Source organism: Onychostoma macrolepis, chromosome 20, assembly GCF_012432095.1.
Source record: "Onychostoma macrolepis isolate SWU-2019 chromosome 20, ASM1243209v1, whole genome shotgun sequence".
Classification (NCBI taxonomy): Eukaryota; Metazoa; Chordata; class Actinopteri; order Cypriniformes; family Cyprinidae; genus Onychostoma; species Onychostoma macrolepis.
Window position 1 is genome coordinate 32,162,934 of NC_081174.1, and position 13,326 is coordinate 32,176,259.

At 33.9% G+C, this 13,326-nt stretch overlaps 1 protein-coding gene across 5 annotated transcripts; it reads right to left on the bottom strand.

The window, feature by feature from the left end:
* Nucleotides 1-2,499: 2,499 nt before the first annotated feature.
* LOC131526663 (adhesion G protein-coupled receptor F5-like) lies at nt 2,500-13,099 on the bottom strand. Of its 5 annotated transcripts, XM_058755025.1 has the most exons (18): nt 12,974-13,055; nt 12,196-12,311; nt 12,023-12,113; nt 11,589-11,698; nt 11,302-11,350; nt 10,370-10,470; nt 9,858-9,922; nt 9,608-9,753; nt 9,246-9,443; nt 8,030-8,230; nt 7,756-7,896; nt 7,467-7,642; nt 7,201-7,371; nt 5,681-7,045; nt 5,378-5,419; nt 5,187-5,249; nt 5,033-5,090; nt 2,500-2,822 (listed from the first exon to the last, which is right to left on the bottom strand). In XM_058755025.1, the coding sequence occupies exons 3-18, from the start codon at nt 12,033-12,035 to the stop codon at nt 2,737-2,739; spliced, it is 2,985 nt and encodes a 994-aa protein (XP_058611008.1). In that variant the 5' UTR covers nt 12,036-12,113; nt 12,196-12,311; nt 12,974-13,055; the 3' UTR covers nt 2,500-2,736. The 5 variants fall into 5 exon arrangements, with proteins under 5 accessions (XP_058611008.1, XP_058611009.1, XP_058611007.1 ...); XM_058755026.1 differs by lacking the exon at nt 12,196-12,311 and having other exon boundaries at nt 12,974-13,099; XM_058755024.1 differs by having other exon boundaries at nt 12,196-13,059.
* Between the last annotated feature and the right edge of the window lie 227 nt (nt 13,100-13,326).

A 13,326-nucleotide genomic window follows, 5' to 3' on the forward strand; every position in this document is an offset into this window, starting at 1 on the left:
TCTTATTTAACCGCTTTTCTACAAAAATATTAACCAAAGATAAAAATACTGACCTTACAATCTGCATTTTAAAAGAGAGGATAAGCAAGTTTTAGGCAATGTTATCTGTCATAACAACATGTTCCCTGTGACCAGTTTCCAGAGTGAAAGGTGGTGCTGAATGAGAATTAAGGAAAGTTGACAAATGCAGTGGGGCAGGCAAAAGCTAATTTACAAAACTCGCTCTCACATTTGCATTTTACATTCCCCAAGGCCACAGGCCACCTGGATAAGTTAGCACACAATAGTCATGGCTTCAGACTTTCCATTGAGATTTGGCTAACAAATGTAGCTCAGAGCTGCATGCTTTGTCCAACTATGTTTGTCATTTGTGGCTGATTTAGATAAATAATTTTCATGTTTAAACCTGGATGTACTTTTAGAAATAAGACTTTTAGACTTAAGAAGATCTGCATATTCTGAATGTCGAATACCAGGTGGCCTGTGTACGAATTTCATTTCGAGCTTCTAAATTGCGTTATAGATAAAACTAGACACAATTCAAATTAACTTTCAGTTTACTGACAATAAACTCAAAGTGCCCATTTCAGCCCACTGAAGTAAAATCCTACTTCCGATTTGAAAGATTGTGTTTGCTCTCAGATTAAGGGGAAATAACATTCTCATATATTAACCTTATTATATCTTGTTTCATTTTTTTGTTTAAACCTCCAGTGATGTGGTTATGTTTCCCCGTATGGTGACCACTACGGCATCCAGCTCATCTAACCCACATACAACAATGGAAATATGTGGTAACACACAGGATCTCCACTGACCATGTTTATTCAGCATGAGGTGAAATCACTGAGCCTCATTATTTGGCTGTTGTGGAGAACATGAATATGGACAGTTGCATAATGTTATGGTAATGTTATGAAGAAACAGAATAAAAGTGTATAATGATTGTAACGTACCACTGTTAAAGTGTATGGTTTTTATTACACACAATACAAATTTCAATCTAACTGCTGTATTTACATCATACATTCTGAGTCCAAGTACAATACAGATTCAAAATATTTTTTTTCTCATCAAAAAATGACTGTACTGTTTACACTACTGTATACATATAATTTGTAGAACATTTAACGAAAGTAAAGGTTTTAAAAAATATTTATTGTTAGGAAACACACTTGCAAATTAGTGTCTTGTTTTCTTCAAACGTATTTGTTTGTTAAATAAGCATCCATGGAAATGTATCTGGTTTGCATGCTCATTCAAAATGACAAAACATGCCCACAAAGGTTAATCATTCCATTCAAGAAACCAAGTAAAATGTAAGCTGGTATTTTGCTCTGTCACTTGTTTATTTCCTATTATTTTATCCTATTCTATTTATAATATTCAAAGGTGCGGTAGCATTCCATTCAAAGCTGCAACACGAGATGAAGCTGAATGAGAATGTCTCCTTTCCTATATTTATTCATTTTAATATGAGTCATTTTTCTGTTTTTATTTTCAGTGTTTAACATAGCAATAGCTTGTACACTGTAAAAAGTGATAAGTTGACTTAACTTAAAAAAATTGAGGAAACCCGTTGCCTTAAAATTTTTAAGTAAATGATAATTAAAAAAATAAGTTAATTCAATTGTCAAGTTCACTTAACTTTTAAAAAAAGAAATTATGTACTTAATAATTTTAAGGCAACGGGTTTCCTCAATTTTTTTTTAAGTTAAGGCAACTTTCACTTTTTACAGTGTATGTTAAAGAAAAAGATTAGAAACAGTGCTTGTACAGAAATCAACTTGAGGTCTCAGATCATGAGGGAGAGTGTTCAGAAAAGTTGTTTTTTCGAAACTTTTTCATAAAGTGAACAAATTTCCAGAGGAACAATATAAACAAACCTGCAGAACCACAATTTACATCCTTACCAGTTTATTCAGAAATTGACGTCAAACCAGTGACTAATCTAATGATGATAATCTAAAAGTGTTCTCAGCAAAATGAAAGGCACACAGCAGACATATGCAAAATTCAGACTGTGTCGTCATTCAAATTAGGAGTTCCTGTAAAGGAAGTTATTAATAGAACCAATAATAATAAAAAATACCAATAGTACTTAATAGCAATTAATATTAACAATAATAATTCATTTAAATTCTTCAGTTAAAATAATTATATAATAATACTTCAAGAGACTTTTGTTCTACAACATAAATTATACAAAGTTGTATTAATAATATAGCAATTATTTCAGGAATGTGTAATTGTCTATTATGTTAGTGAGGTTGACATTTAGCAGTGAGAACTAGGTTTTACATGCCCAAATATCATATGACATTATGACTCATACTGGGGGGGTATAACTCTATTTTAAGTAAAATAAAATAAATTATTTTGAAACATTTATTTTACCATTATGGTCTATAATTCTGCAGCTCTGAAAATGAATAAAGTACCAGAGAGGAAGTTATTTAATTATTAATTTAAAGTTTCATTATCAGTGAAACAATGAAATATTTTTTTTTATTTGTTTATTTTGTAAATAAATCAGACAGAACAGAACAGTGTATAATATAACAATACCAACTGGACAGCAAATCTAGACCCATCCAATCACACCACTGTTGTAATTATAAAATGTATCCTTAATTAAATATCAAATCTGTACATTTTTTCAGTGAAGTTCACATAGTTGCAGTTTAGGAAATGCTTTTGGAAAAGCTAACATTATACAGTTACCGAAGTAGCTGATCAAGCATTCATAAAAGTATCTGAGGAATAGGAGCAGTTTGAAGATGCAGTTGTGAAAATGCTGGCTGTAGATAAGTTGTACTCATCTGCAAATAGTTATTTGTATGTTACTTAAAATGTACACATTTAATATGCACACATTTAAGAACATTTAACACATTTAATTATGACCTGTTTACAGTTTTTCTCGATTGCTCAAACACATTTCTTGAAATTATGCCTCTTTTTTGCGACACACTATACACTATGCACTTATACACTATGTACTCAACCATGTAGTGTATGAATTATATAAGGTTATTTTGTCATTAATAATCGGAGTCTCATAGCCCCACCCACTTTGCAACATAATTAAAGCTGCGACAGTTGAGCGCATGAAGTGTTCAACATTCCAAACTTCATTTTTTGGTTATTTTAGTGCATCATCCGGTATTTAAAGTGCACTTTTTATTTTTGGAATTTTCAGTGTGAAAACACTACTCACACTATTTATACTACAAAATGTCATAGTGCATAAGTACGCGATTTGGGACGCATCTACACACTACAACACAAGTCTCACACACTGATGAGATAAATTCAAAACAATACTACAAAAGCCAGTAATAAGTGCTGCTTGTGGTGTAGAGTACAGTACAAAGAGCAACAACAAAAATAATAATTCTGCCCCAGGACCTCTTCAACATCACAGGCTATATTGGCCCTGGCCAGGCCGTGAGGGTAAAATCCTCTTGCATACCTGATCCAACCCTGGCACGTATCAACTAGAATATTTGAGACTGCTTGTCTTCTTGCCCTTGCCCTTCCTCTTTCTCTTACATGTTGTCACCCCCTCCTCCTCCTCCTCTTCCTCTTTCTCCTTCTCCTCTTCCTCTCCGTACTCTCTCTCCACCTCCTACTCTTCCTCTTCCTTCATTTCTTTCTCTACTCCCTACTCCTTCTCCTCCTCTTTTGTCCTTGACCTCTTCCTTCATGTCTCTCTGGATCCATTGTTTCAAACCTGAATACAGTTTTTCTCAGTCGCTTTGGTGCATTTCTCAAATCATCCTTACTGTAATATTTGCAAAGAAGTATGTGCATTTCTCAGAACAATTCGTACAAACAGCACCACACAATGGATTTCCTGCAAAAGTCTGTAACTTACTCAAAATCTTTAGTTCATCTTTCAAAAGTAAGTATTTATCAATGAACATATCAGTGCCATCAGAATGAAAAGTCCTTGTGTCATTGTTCACAAACAAGATAGGCAAAATGCTTAGTCATGTTGTCAACATAAACAGTGCTGTTTATGCACTGTTAGTATTACCTGCTATAACTATGGTAACAGTTTGGATGACAGTTACTGTACTGAAATGAAGGCGGCTGCACTTCCTATGTATTACTGTACGTGGGATATTGATTGAGAAAGACTGGATATGATTCACAGTTACACTTTTACTAGTGGTCTGACCAAAAACAAAAAAACTAAAACAAGAACAACAACAAAAAACACATTACAACGTCATTGTGAGATAGAAAAGAAAAAGAAATATGAGCACAAAGGCGAAAAATTAAAATGAGAAAGTCCACTGTCAGAATTTGTAACTCCTGTGTTGTCCTCTGTCTATATATGCTTTCCAGTTAGGTTCATGAGATATATCTTTGAGCTGTTTCTTTGAGAGAACTATATAATACATTTTGAGCAACATGACAATAGCAACTGATGATGTAGGAAACCGCAGACAAATGCTGTTCAAAAGAATGAGAAACTTTTTATGATGTGCACAAGTGACTAGATGATGTGGAGGTTGAACAAGTAGTTTTGAGAATTTCATTTCTGATCTGAGAAATGCACCAAAGCCACTGTGAAAAACTGTAAGCTGACTTTGGCCCTTTTATCTCCATCAAAGGTTCTGATCGGTGTGTGATCAATTTTGACTCCTAGTGTTTCCACTTGGGTAATTGTGTGCTAATTGAGCTCAAACTGTGCAGACTTGAGTGAACAATATTGAATGCTAGTGCTTTCTAAATGACCACATGGTGTAAGCACTGAGAAATGTAGGGATTTGTGTGTAGAGTTATGCAGTAACAGTTCACCAAATCTGACTCATGTGTTATAGCAGGTGAATAGTTTTTATTGTTTAGGGAAATGGGTTCGCTTTTTTAAAAATGGCTTTGTGGTTTTGAAATTTTAGTTCAAACGCTTGGTTATAGCATTTTAGCAATTCGAGAAAAACTAATAGTTCACCAAAATGTATATTTCATATATATAATTGAACATGTATATCATTTGCCAGTTTATTATTTAATCACTTACTTCTTCTTCTTAAAAATAAATCTTGTCCGCTTGAAGATGATGGTCCTGCATTAGTACTCTGTAATTTAGAGATTTAGGATATAAACTATAAACTGAGTACATCTATCACAAGGGAGATCTCATGGATCAGATGCATTGTTTTTCTGTCATTTACCCTGGTACGGTTAGAGCTGGTAAGGTTCCTTAGTGACAGTCTTCCTGCCAGAGCATCACGGATCTGCAACAGTATATGACAAAATGAGTTAAAGCACTGAAAAAGTACTGAATTATTCTAACATAATTTTAATAAAATGATTCTGACAAAATGGTTTGTCAAATTGTCAAGCAACAAAAATAAATTCATACCTTGCTGTCTAAAAGTGTTCCAAACACCAAAATAAAGAATCCCTGTGCAAGTGATACAAATATATGAGGAAAATGTTATGAGTAAATATTACTAGTTGTAATGATGTTCAATTACATATTCATAACTTCATTGGAAATAACATTTTGCATTATAATGCTATTTTGAGACTTATAATGGCTTGTTAGAAAGCTAGAATAGAATAATTACTGCATTATTACATTGCAATTACAGTTTGCATTTTAATCAAGCACATAAAATATAACCTTAACATAAAAGTCAAATACAAAGACAGAAAGCGATACCTGCAGTGAATTGAGGAGTGCAAACACCACATGAATGCCTAATTCCTCTGACACCATGGTTCCAATTCCAAATCCCCATGTTAGACCAAAGATAGGAGTCAAAATGGCCACACATCTGGCAATGACCACCAGGGCATGTTTCTCATCTGGTTGAGTTGCGGCACCAACTCCTCTCCTCAACATCTTGTATAGAACCACAATCAAAACCACAAGGGTTATGGCTACAATAGTGAGAGCTGGAATCACAAATGCCAGCAGGGCCTTTGATTCAAACCAGTTCAGCCAGCATGCATTTCTTTTGGAAACATAATTTTGATTTCCAGCTGTCGATGCAACAGTAATGACTGCTATAAGCAAAGGTGCACCATAACCGACTATGAAGGCAATGACCATCCTTTTGGCCCTTGACATCTGAGACAAGACCATGACTGTACGGTAAAAAAGCAACAGTGCTGACATTAACATCCAGAAGAAAAGAGCCAGGTAAAAAAAGTGCATGAAGAAAACCACTGGACTGCAGCGACCCACTGAGGTTGGCTGCTCTTGTTCTGCAATTGCAGCTCCAATGATAAAACAGATGTTTGCGATCAGCAGGGACACAGCAATGTTGACTATGGAGACATGTTGCATGTAGGATGTGTCATTTCTTCTTACTACCTTCCATACGATAGTCTCAATAATCAGGCATATAATCAAGCTGGCCATCGAAATAGCTACACCAATGTAAGTTACATAGGCTAAGGCTTTGTGATCAATGGAAAACGGTGACATTAGGATTGAAAAAGAGGTTGTGTGGTTGCATTCACATGTAATCTTGCCAGTTTCATACATTGAGGGCTTTACTTCACATCCAGTGGAATCCCATGTGTTGAGACTGAAATTCCAAAAGACACACTGAGGATTTCCCAAAGACTGATCAGTAATGTCAAACGTTAAAAAAATTGTATTAATAATTTTGTTGTCAACCTGAACAACAACCACATCTCCATTGATGCGCACATCTGATTTGCTAATGTCATAAGTACATCTGGTACTAGTATCTCGAGTAGGTAGGACATTGTCAAGACTTGTGAAGACTATGACAGTTATAAGAGTGGATACAGGAATCTCTGGTATCTGAATCTCAGTAGTTGAGTTTGGCAGGTTTGATATTCGACTATATGAGGAGCTGGTTGTGACATTTCTATTCAACTCAATTGATGTTTCAATAATCCTAAAATCGGAATTTGTGAGACGGCTACTAATAATCTCAATAGCGCTAAGAAGTGCTGTGCTGGTGTCATCTGTCCTGTTGTCATTGTTCAATTTTTTCCATGTATCAATGGCTAATGTTGAAACAAGGATATCCACTGTTTTAAGGAAATCCTGAAAAATTACACAGAAAATGTTTAGAAACTATTTTTCATCAGATTGGATAATGAAGATAATGCACAAATATTTTATCATGAAAAAACGTTTTGATTAGCCACAATTTGACTGATGTCTTTTGTGCATACAGACACACACTGTAATGTACATACCTCCATCACAGGCTGATTGATGGTAATGTTTTGTGAAACATCAGCAACTTTTACAAGTATTCCAACAATGGTTTGGACAGTCACAGAAGACTGTGTTATTTCTTTATCATTCTTCTCTGTAGCATTACTAAGCTCAGCAACAAACACTGGTATGTCCTGCACGTCCAAGACCTTAATTCCAAGGTAAATAAGAAATGTAATTGGCAGAAATATTTTAAAAGGACAGATGATTTTTTTTTTTTTAATAAATAGATGATGAAGATTACCTTAACTTCCTTTTCAAGGTCTTTGATAACTTGAAGTACACAGTTTGACTCTTCAGACTCCCATTCACCTGATCTACATCTATATTTTATGGTGCCTTCCTTGCCTTTTTTACAAGGTCCTGTCAAAGTATCACCTTCCTTTCCATCCCCAAGTGTTCCATCCTTACAGGTAAACTCTAGAGTAAATATTTGATTGAGTTTCAGTAAAACAGAAAATTATTAATCTCTTTTAGACAGCTGAAACAGAAAAACATGTGGCTACGTCAAAGTATAACAACTGAAGATTCACCTTCATTGACTTTGTTAACAGTAACACTTTTACTGGTGTAGGTGAAACCTTGAAGCACCGGGTTCGTGAGTCGACAGGTAAAGGATTTACTCCCACAATTTCCATTTTTGATTGTATGTTTTAATGTGATGCATCCATCCTCTGATCATATGAACAAGTAAATACAACAATTGAAAACATTAAAACATGTTCAACTGAACAAAGCAATTCACTGCAACTGAAAACTCCAGTCAGTAACTTTTGTAAGAATATATTGCCGGTCTGTTTGTACAACCTGAAGTCACTTCATCATCAGAAGTTATCTGGGTCCACTCCACACGGTTCTTTTCTTCACAGCATTTCAGTGAAACAGTCTGGGGTACACACTGGAACTTTCTTTCATTTTCACCCACTATGATATTAGGAAGTGGTTCAATAACTATATCTTGCCATTGAATGTAAGGTATTGTCCTGTCTATGATACACATGTATCGACCTGCAAATGAAAAAAGAAAGAAAAGAATATATGAAGAGTTTGGTTCCAAAACGCGATAAACGCCACATATATATATATAAATCAAAATCAGTATTGTATCTGGTCGGTATTGAAAAGTCAATTTTTAAATTTTGCGCAATATGCGATATCTGCCGTGTTATTCTGTCATGTTTTCTCCCTTTTTTTCCAAACCGCGACAAACGCTAGTCTTCCTTCTCTGCAGAATGCGATAAATCCGCTCAACCAATCACAGCGCACCATTCCACGCACTGTAGACAGTAACGGCAGTAACAGTAAGTTCTTATTTAATAATTTTCCTTAAATATGCAAAAGTTAAAGCAATGTATATAATGTATAAGCCGCTATAGCATCATACGAATGGAACACAAAAAGATAATTTTTTTAAGAATGTATTGGTCACACCACTCTTTTGTATAAAAAGAGATTGAATGAGGGACCAAAATGAAATATGAGTATATCACAAAATAATGAAATGAATTATTCAACCATTACTTGACAAAAAGATGTCTGTTTGGATTTATACAATTAACACACACTGACATCTATATAACAACTTCTTTAAATTAAGTAAATATGATTGAATCCTAATGACTTTACTATCCTCCAGGAATCGAATGCCCTGTCGATGTTTTTGCCTGGCATCGGTCACATTACTGCTTGGCCAGAGAGCAAAAAAAGCGAATAATACAAATAACAATTTTTATACTGTACAGTACATTTAAAGGCAGATACCAATAGCTCGAAGAGCAGGGTGACTGGCATAAAGCTTATATTTCTTATAATCCAATAAATCTGTGCACACTGGTAATTGCTTTTTAAAGATGAAGTAATGCTCATTCTAGACAATGAGCATCACATTAATATTAAATTGCAGCCAGTTGGATACACAAAGATAAACTGTTCCATACCATCACCAAACAGCTTTAACCTTGACCTTACATGGACAGTCAATATGTAAGAAATCGTTGATAGGACAAAGAAATGTGTGACTCACCTTTGTCACGCTCGTTGACATTGTTCACAGTGAGAGTTCTTCTGTCATCTGAAATGATGTATTTAACTTTGTTTAATGTAGGATCTTGGCCATTCACTGTCCATCTCATTTCACCCGCAACAGACTCTGGGCGTTCGCATTTCAGCACCATATTTTGCTCAGGATACCATTTTTCTGCAGTGGACAATGTATTTTGTTCTGAAAGTGAAGTCCACAAACCTTATGTTACCCTTCAACATTTTTACAAGCAATATTCATGCTTATAACAAACCAGCATTTTGTAAGCAACAGACTGTAATCAATAATAAAAAAGCTAAAATTAAGAAAAATTATTTTTAAGATTAGATACGGACTACCCTAACCACTTTGAGCAAAAGGATTCTGAGCTACATCGATTCCTTTATCTTTGAGAGCGCTGATGAGCTGTGTGTTTGCTGCTACAAATGCAGGGCTGTTGGGGCTGCTGGTTGTTGATTCAAATTCAAAGTCTGCTATAATGCTACCAGGCCTATGGAGCAACACACAAACCACAACAATGACAAGACACTATTTTAACACAAGATAAAAACCAAAATGGACCTTTGGAGTGAAAGCTTAGATTATAGACCTTACCTAAATCGAGTGACTCTTACTGAACCTTTTATGTAGGCAGGCACACTTTTGTAACTTTCTTCAATCTGTACAAAGAGTAACTGATGTACATTAGGAAGTGAACCTTACCAATGATAATACTGAAATATTACTGAAGTATGTTGTTTTCAAGATTAAATTATCCTATGGCAAGAACCAGTAATATCTGAGCATACAGAAAATGATCTTTCTCTGAGCTACTTTACTCTCATTAAACAGACTGTATCTTTATTGATATTGATTTAGAATGACAATAAGTCAAATATCCTCAGGAAAAGGCACTATTCTGGCCAACACTCGGTACAGTTTTATTAACAAGAAATGGAAGAAAGTTTAGGTAAAATAAATAAACATATTTGCCAAAAAAGTACTGAAAAGGTACAATCTGTATTACAAAGCTTGTATCATTTGCACAGTATTTTTATTTATTTTTTATTTTTTAATTAAGCATAAACAATCAGTACATTTCATTTACAAAATATAAAACTACTCACTGCTGAATCAATTTTACTGGCATAGAGTATGAACTTCTCATTATTTGGGTCGCTGAGACTGGTATCAAAAATGTCTTCTATTCTCATTGACATCTGAAGAACTGTAAAAAAAATAAAATAAAAATAAAGAAAAATAAAGAAAACAGAAAGCAAACAAGTACATTTATTAATCTGTTTCAGTCAAATGACTTTTTTCATTCATCTGCCATATTTATGACCATCAGTGGGGCAAAGTAGATATCAAGAATGATTCTTTGCATCTATGTTTATGTATTTTTGTATTTACTGACATTGTTTTGTTTATAAATATGTCGGCTGAACAGAAAAAATAAATAAATAAATAAAATAAAAATGAATACAAGTGTTATACCAACAATAGTTATAGAACAATTAATAATAATACAGCAATAATAATAATAATAATAATAATACAAATATTTTAAAAAAATAATTAAAATATATGTTAATGAATGAGCAGAATCTCTCTCCATCACACACATTATTTGTATGATCCGTTTAATCTTCACAGCTTACATTAACACAATTTCTGAAACCTGACACTCAAACACCAGAACCACACACCAGATCTGCAAAACCATACACTAATTCTCAGCCTTTGACTCAGTTTTCAATTTCATAAAACACTTTTTGCAAAACACAACACACAATTCTCTATGTAACACACACGAATTAAAATTATGGCAAAGGTGCTTGCAAATGTTTGCTTTTGAGATGAGTTTGTGACATTTTAAATGCAGTGCTTCATTTTGCAAGAGATGTGATGCATTTCGCATTTTGTGTGTGCAATTCTTGGATTCGTGTGTAAAGTTTTGAAAATGTGTGTAAGCAGTTGAAAAAAACTAAGTTAATATATCAAACTATTATTAGGACATTGTGCATGAATAGTTAAAGAACAAAACTGTGACTCATACCCGTGCTTCTTGGTCTTCTATGATGCAAGTGCACATTTATGTTGCTAAACTGAAATAAATTAACACAAAAATACATTTATTTATTTTTGTTAGTTGTTTATGTGATCAAGGCTACATACTATAACATTGAGTTTTATAACTATACACTTAAAGCCTGTTAAATAGGCTATTTAAACATGCTTTTAACTATTTAATTCTTAAAAATAAAAATATCAGAACTTAATTAAAAAAGACAGGAATTACGATTTGTTATTATGTTCCTGCAGTATAAATAAACCTTCAACTACCTGTAAATCTATACTTGTTTCTGGGGAATCAAGTGTTTCCACAACACATTCATGGGTCAGCAGGACAGCCATGATGATTCCTATGCAGTAATTTAATATTTGTCCTGTATCTAAGAAAATTAGAAATGAAAGATAGGCCTACATATAAACATATAATTTAAACAGATATCAGGAAAACCACACATTATTAGCATTTAATATGGAAATTAAAGGTCTCAGAAAAAAGAAACAAATTTATTGTATGAGTATAGGTATATAGGTAGGCTATTGTAAACAAAGGCAGAATATTTGTCAGTTTTAGAACTAAAACCTTTTTCAAGGCTTAAGCGGTTTGAGATGAGTGAATTAGTACAATGTCTTGCATTATAGCATTTTTGTGATAAAAGTAGTTATAGTGAATCAAGAATAATTTATTGAAAATTGATTTATTTTACCTGGACCAGCCATGTTTCTCACTGGTTTATGTCAATCAAAATGACTTCATCAAATTTCTTCAGAACAAAAGGCAATATGGCTCATCCAGACCTTACAGAAAAACAGTAAATTCTGTTACAACAATGAAATTCTGTCACAATAACGATAAAATTTAAAAGGTAAAAACAATTACCTTGTCGGTCAACACGGGGCGCAAAAAAGCATCATGCAACTAGCTAACTGTGTGTAAAGATAATCCCGAAAGAAGCAGCTGTCTACCGTTCCGTCCCGTCAGACCGTTTCGAGGGTCTGGAACGCAGCAGTAGTGTGGAGTGTCAAACTTAAAACATTACGTTTATACCACAATTATTGCTTTTCGTCAGCTGTTTCCAAAATGAACGGCAGCAGTCTGCTTTCAGCCCATTTGTTTGCCATAATTGACACAAATGGTGACATCATGTGGTCAATACGTTAATGTGACGTGTGATTTACTGGAACTGACTGAAGTCGAACATGGCAATAGTGCACAAGAATTGTTAGTTTCTTTTGTGTTTGATAACTTTTATCTGTTGCTGTTGATGTAGCCTACAACAAATGAAACATGTTCGGGCCTTCCATCCATCATTTATCATTTGTCTATTCATTTGAACACTACAACCAGTAATTTTTAACAACAAATATATTCAGTACATTAGGCTGTATAGATTAGGGTCAATAAAATAAAATAGGATTATTTCATAATAAATGACAATGCCACAAACGGCAAGCCCAAATAAGAATAGCACACTATAGTCAACTGCAACCATTTAGGTCAAATTCCTGCTTTTCCAAATTCCAAATTTTTCACTTCAGCATGAGAAGAAAAGTAAACTTTTAAAGTACAGAAACTGAACAGCACATTTCAAAGTCAAAAGTAAGAATTTCTTTCTATTATCTGTACTGTTTCATATCTAAAGAATAAACGTTTTTACCTTCTCTTTTACTGTTCTGTTCATTATAAACCATGAAGAGATGCCTTGTTTTTCAGTGTTTGAGATTTTGTTTTCGTTGTCAGATGATCTACCTACAAAATCTTCCTGGAATTAACATGTCTTTGCGCAGTTCACCACAATTATGTGACTGTGCGGGTCACCTGCTAGACAAGTTTGATTCTATTATTAAAGTCTCTATTATTTCCTTGTTCTCTTGTGAGACGAGAACAGAGAAGATGGCAGTATTTCAAAAGAAATAGTGTAAGGCATTGTGTGCTACATTATCAGGAGTAAGTTAGATATTATATATACATATAAATACATTAAAAAAAATAAATAAAAAATAAAAATCA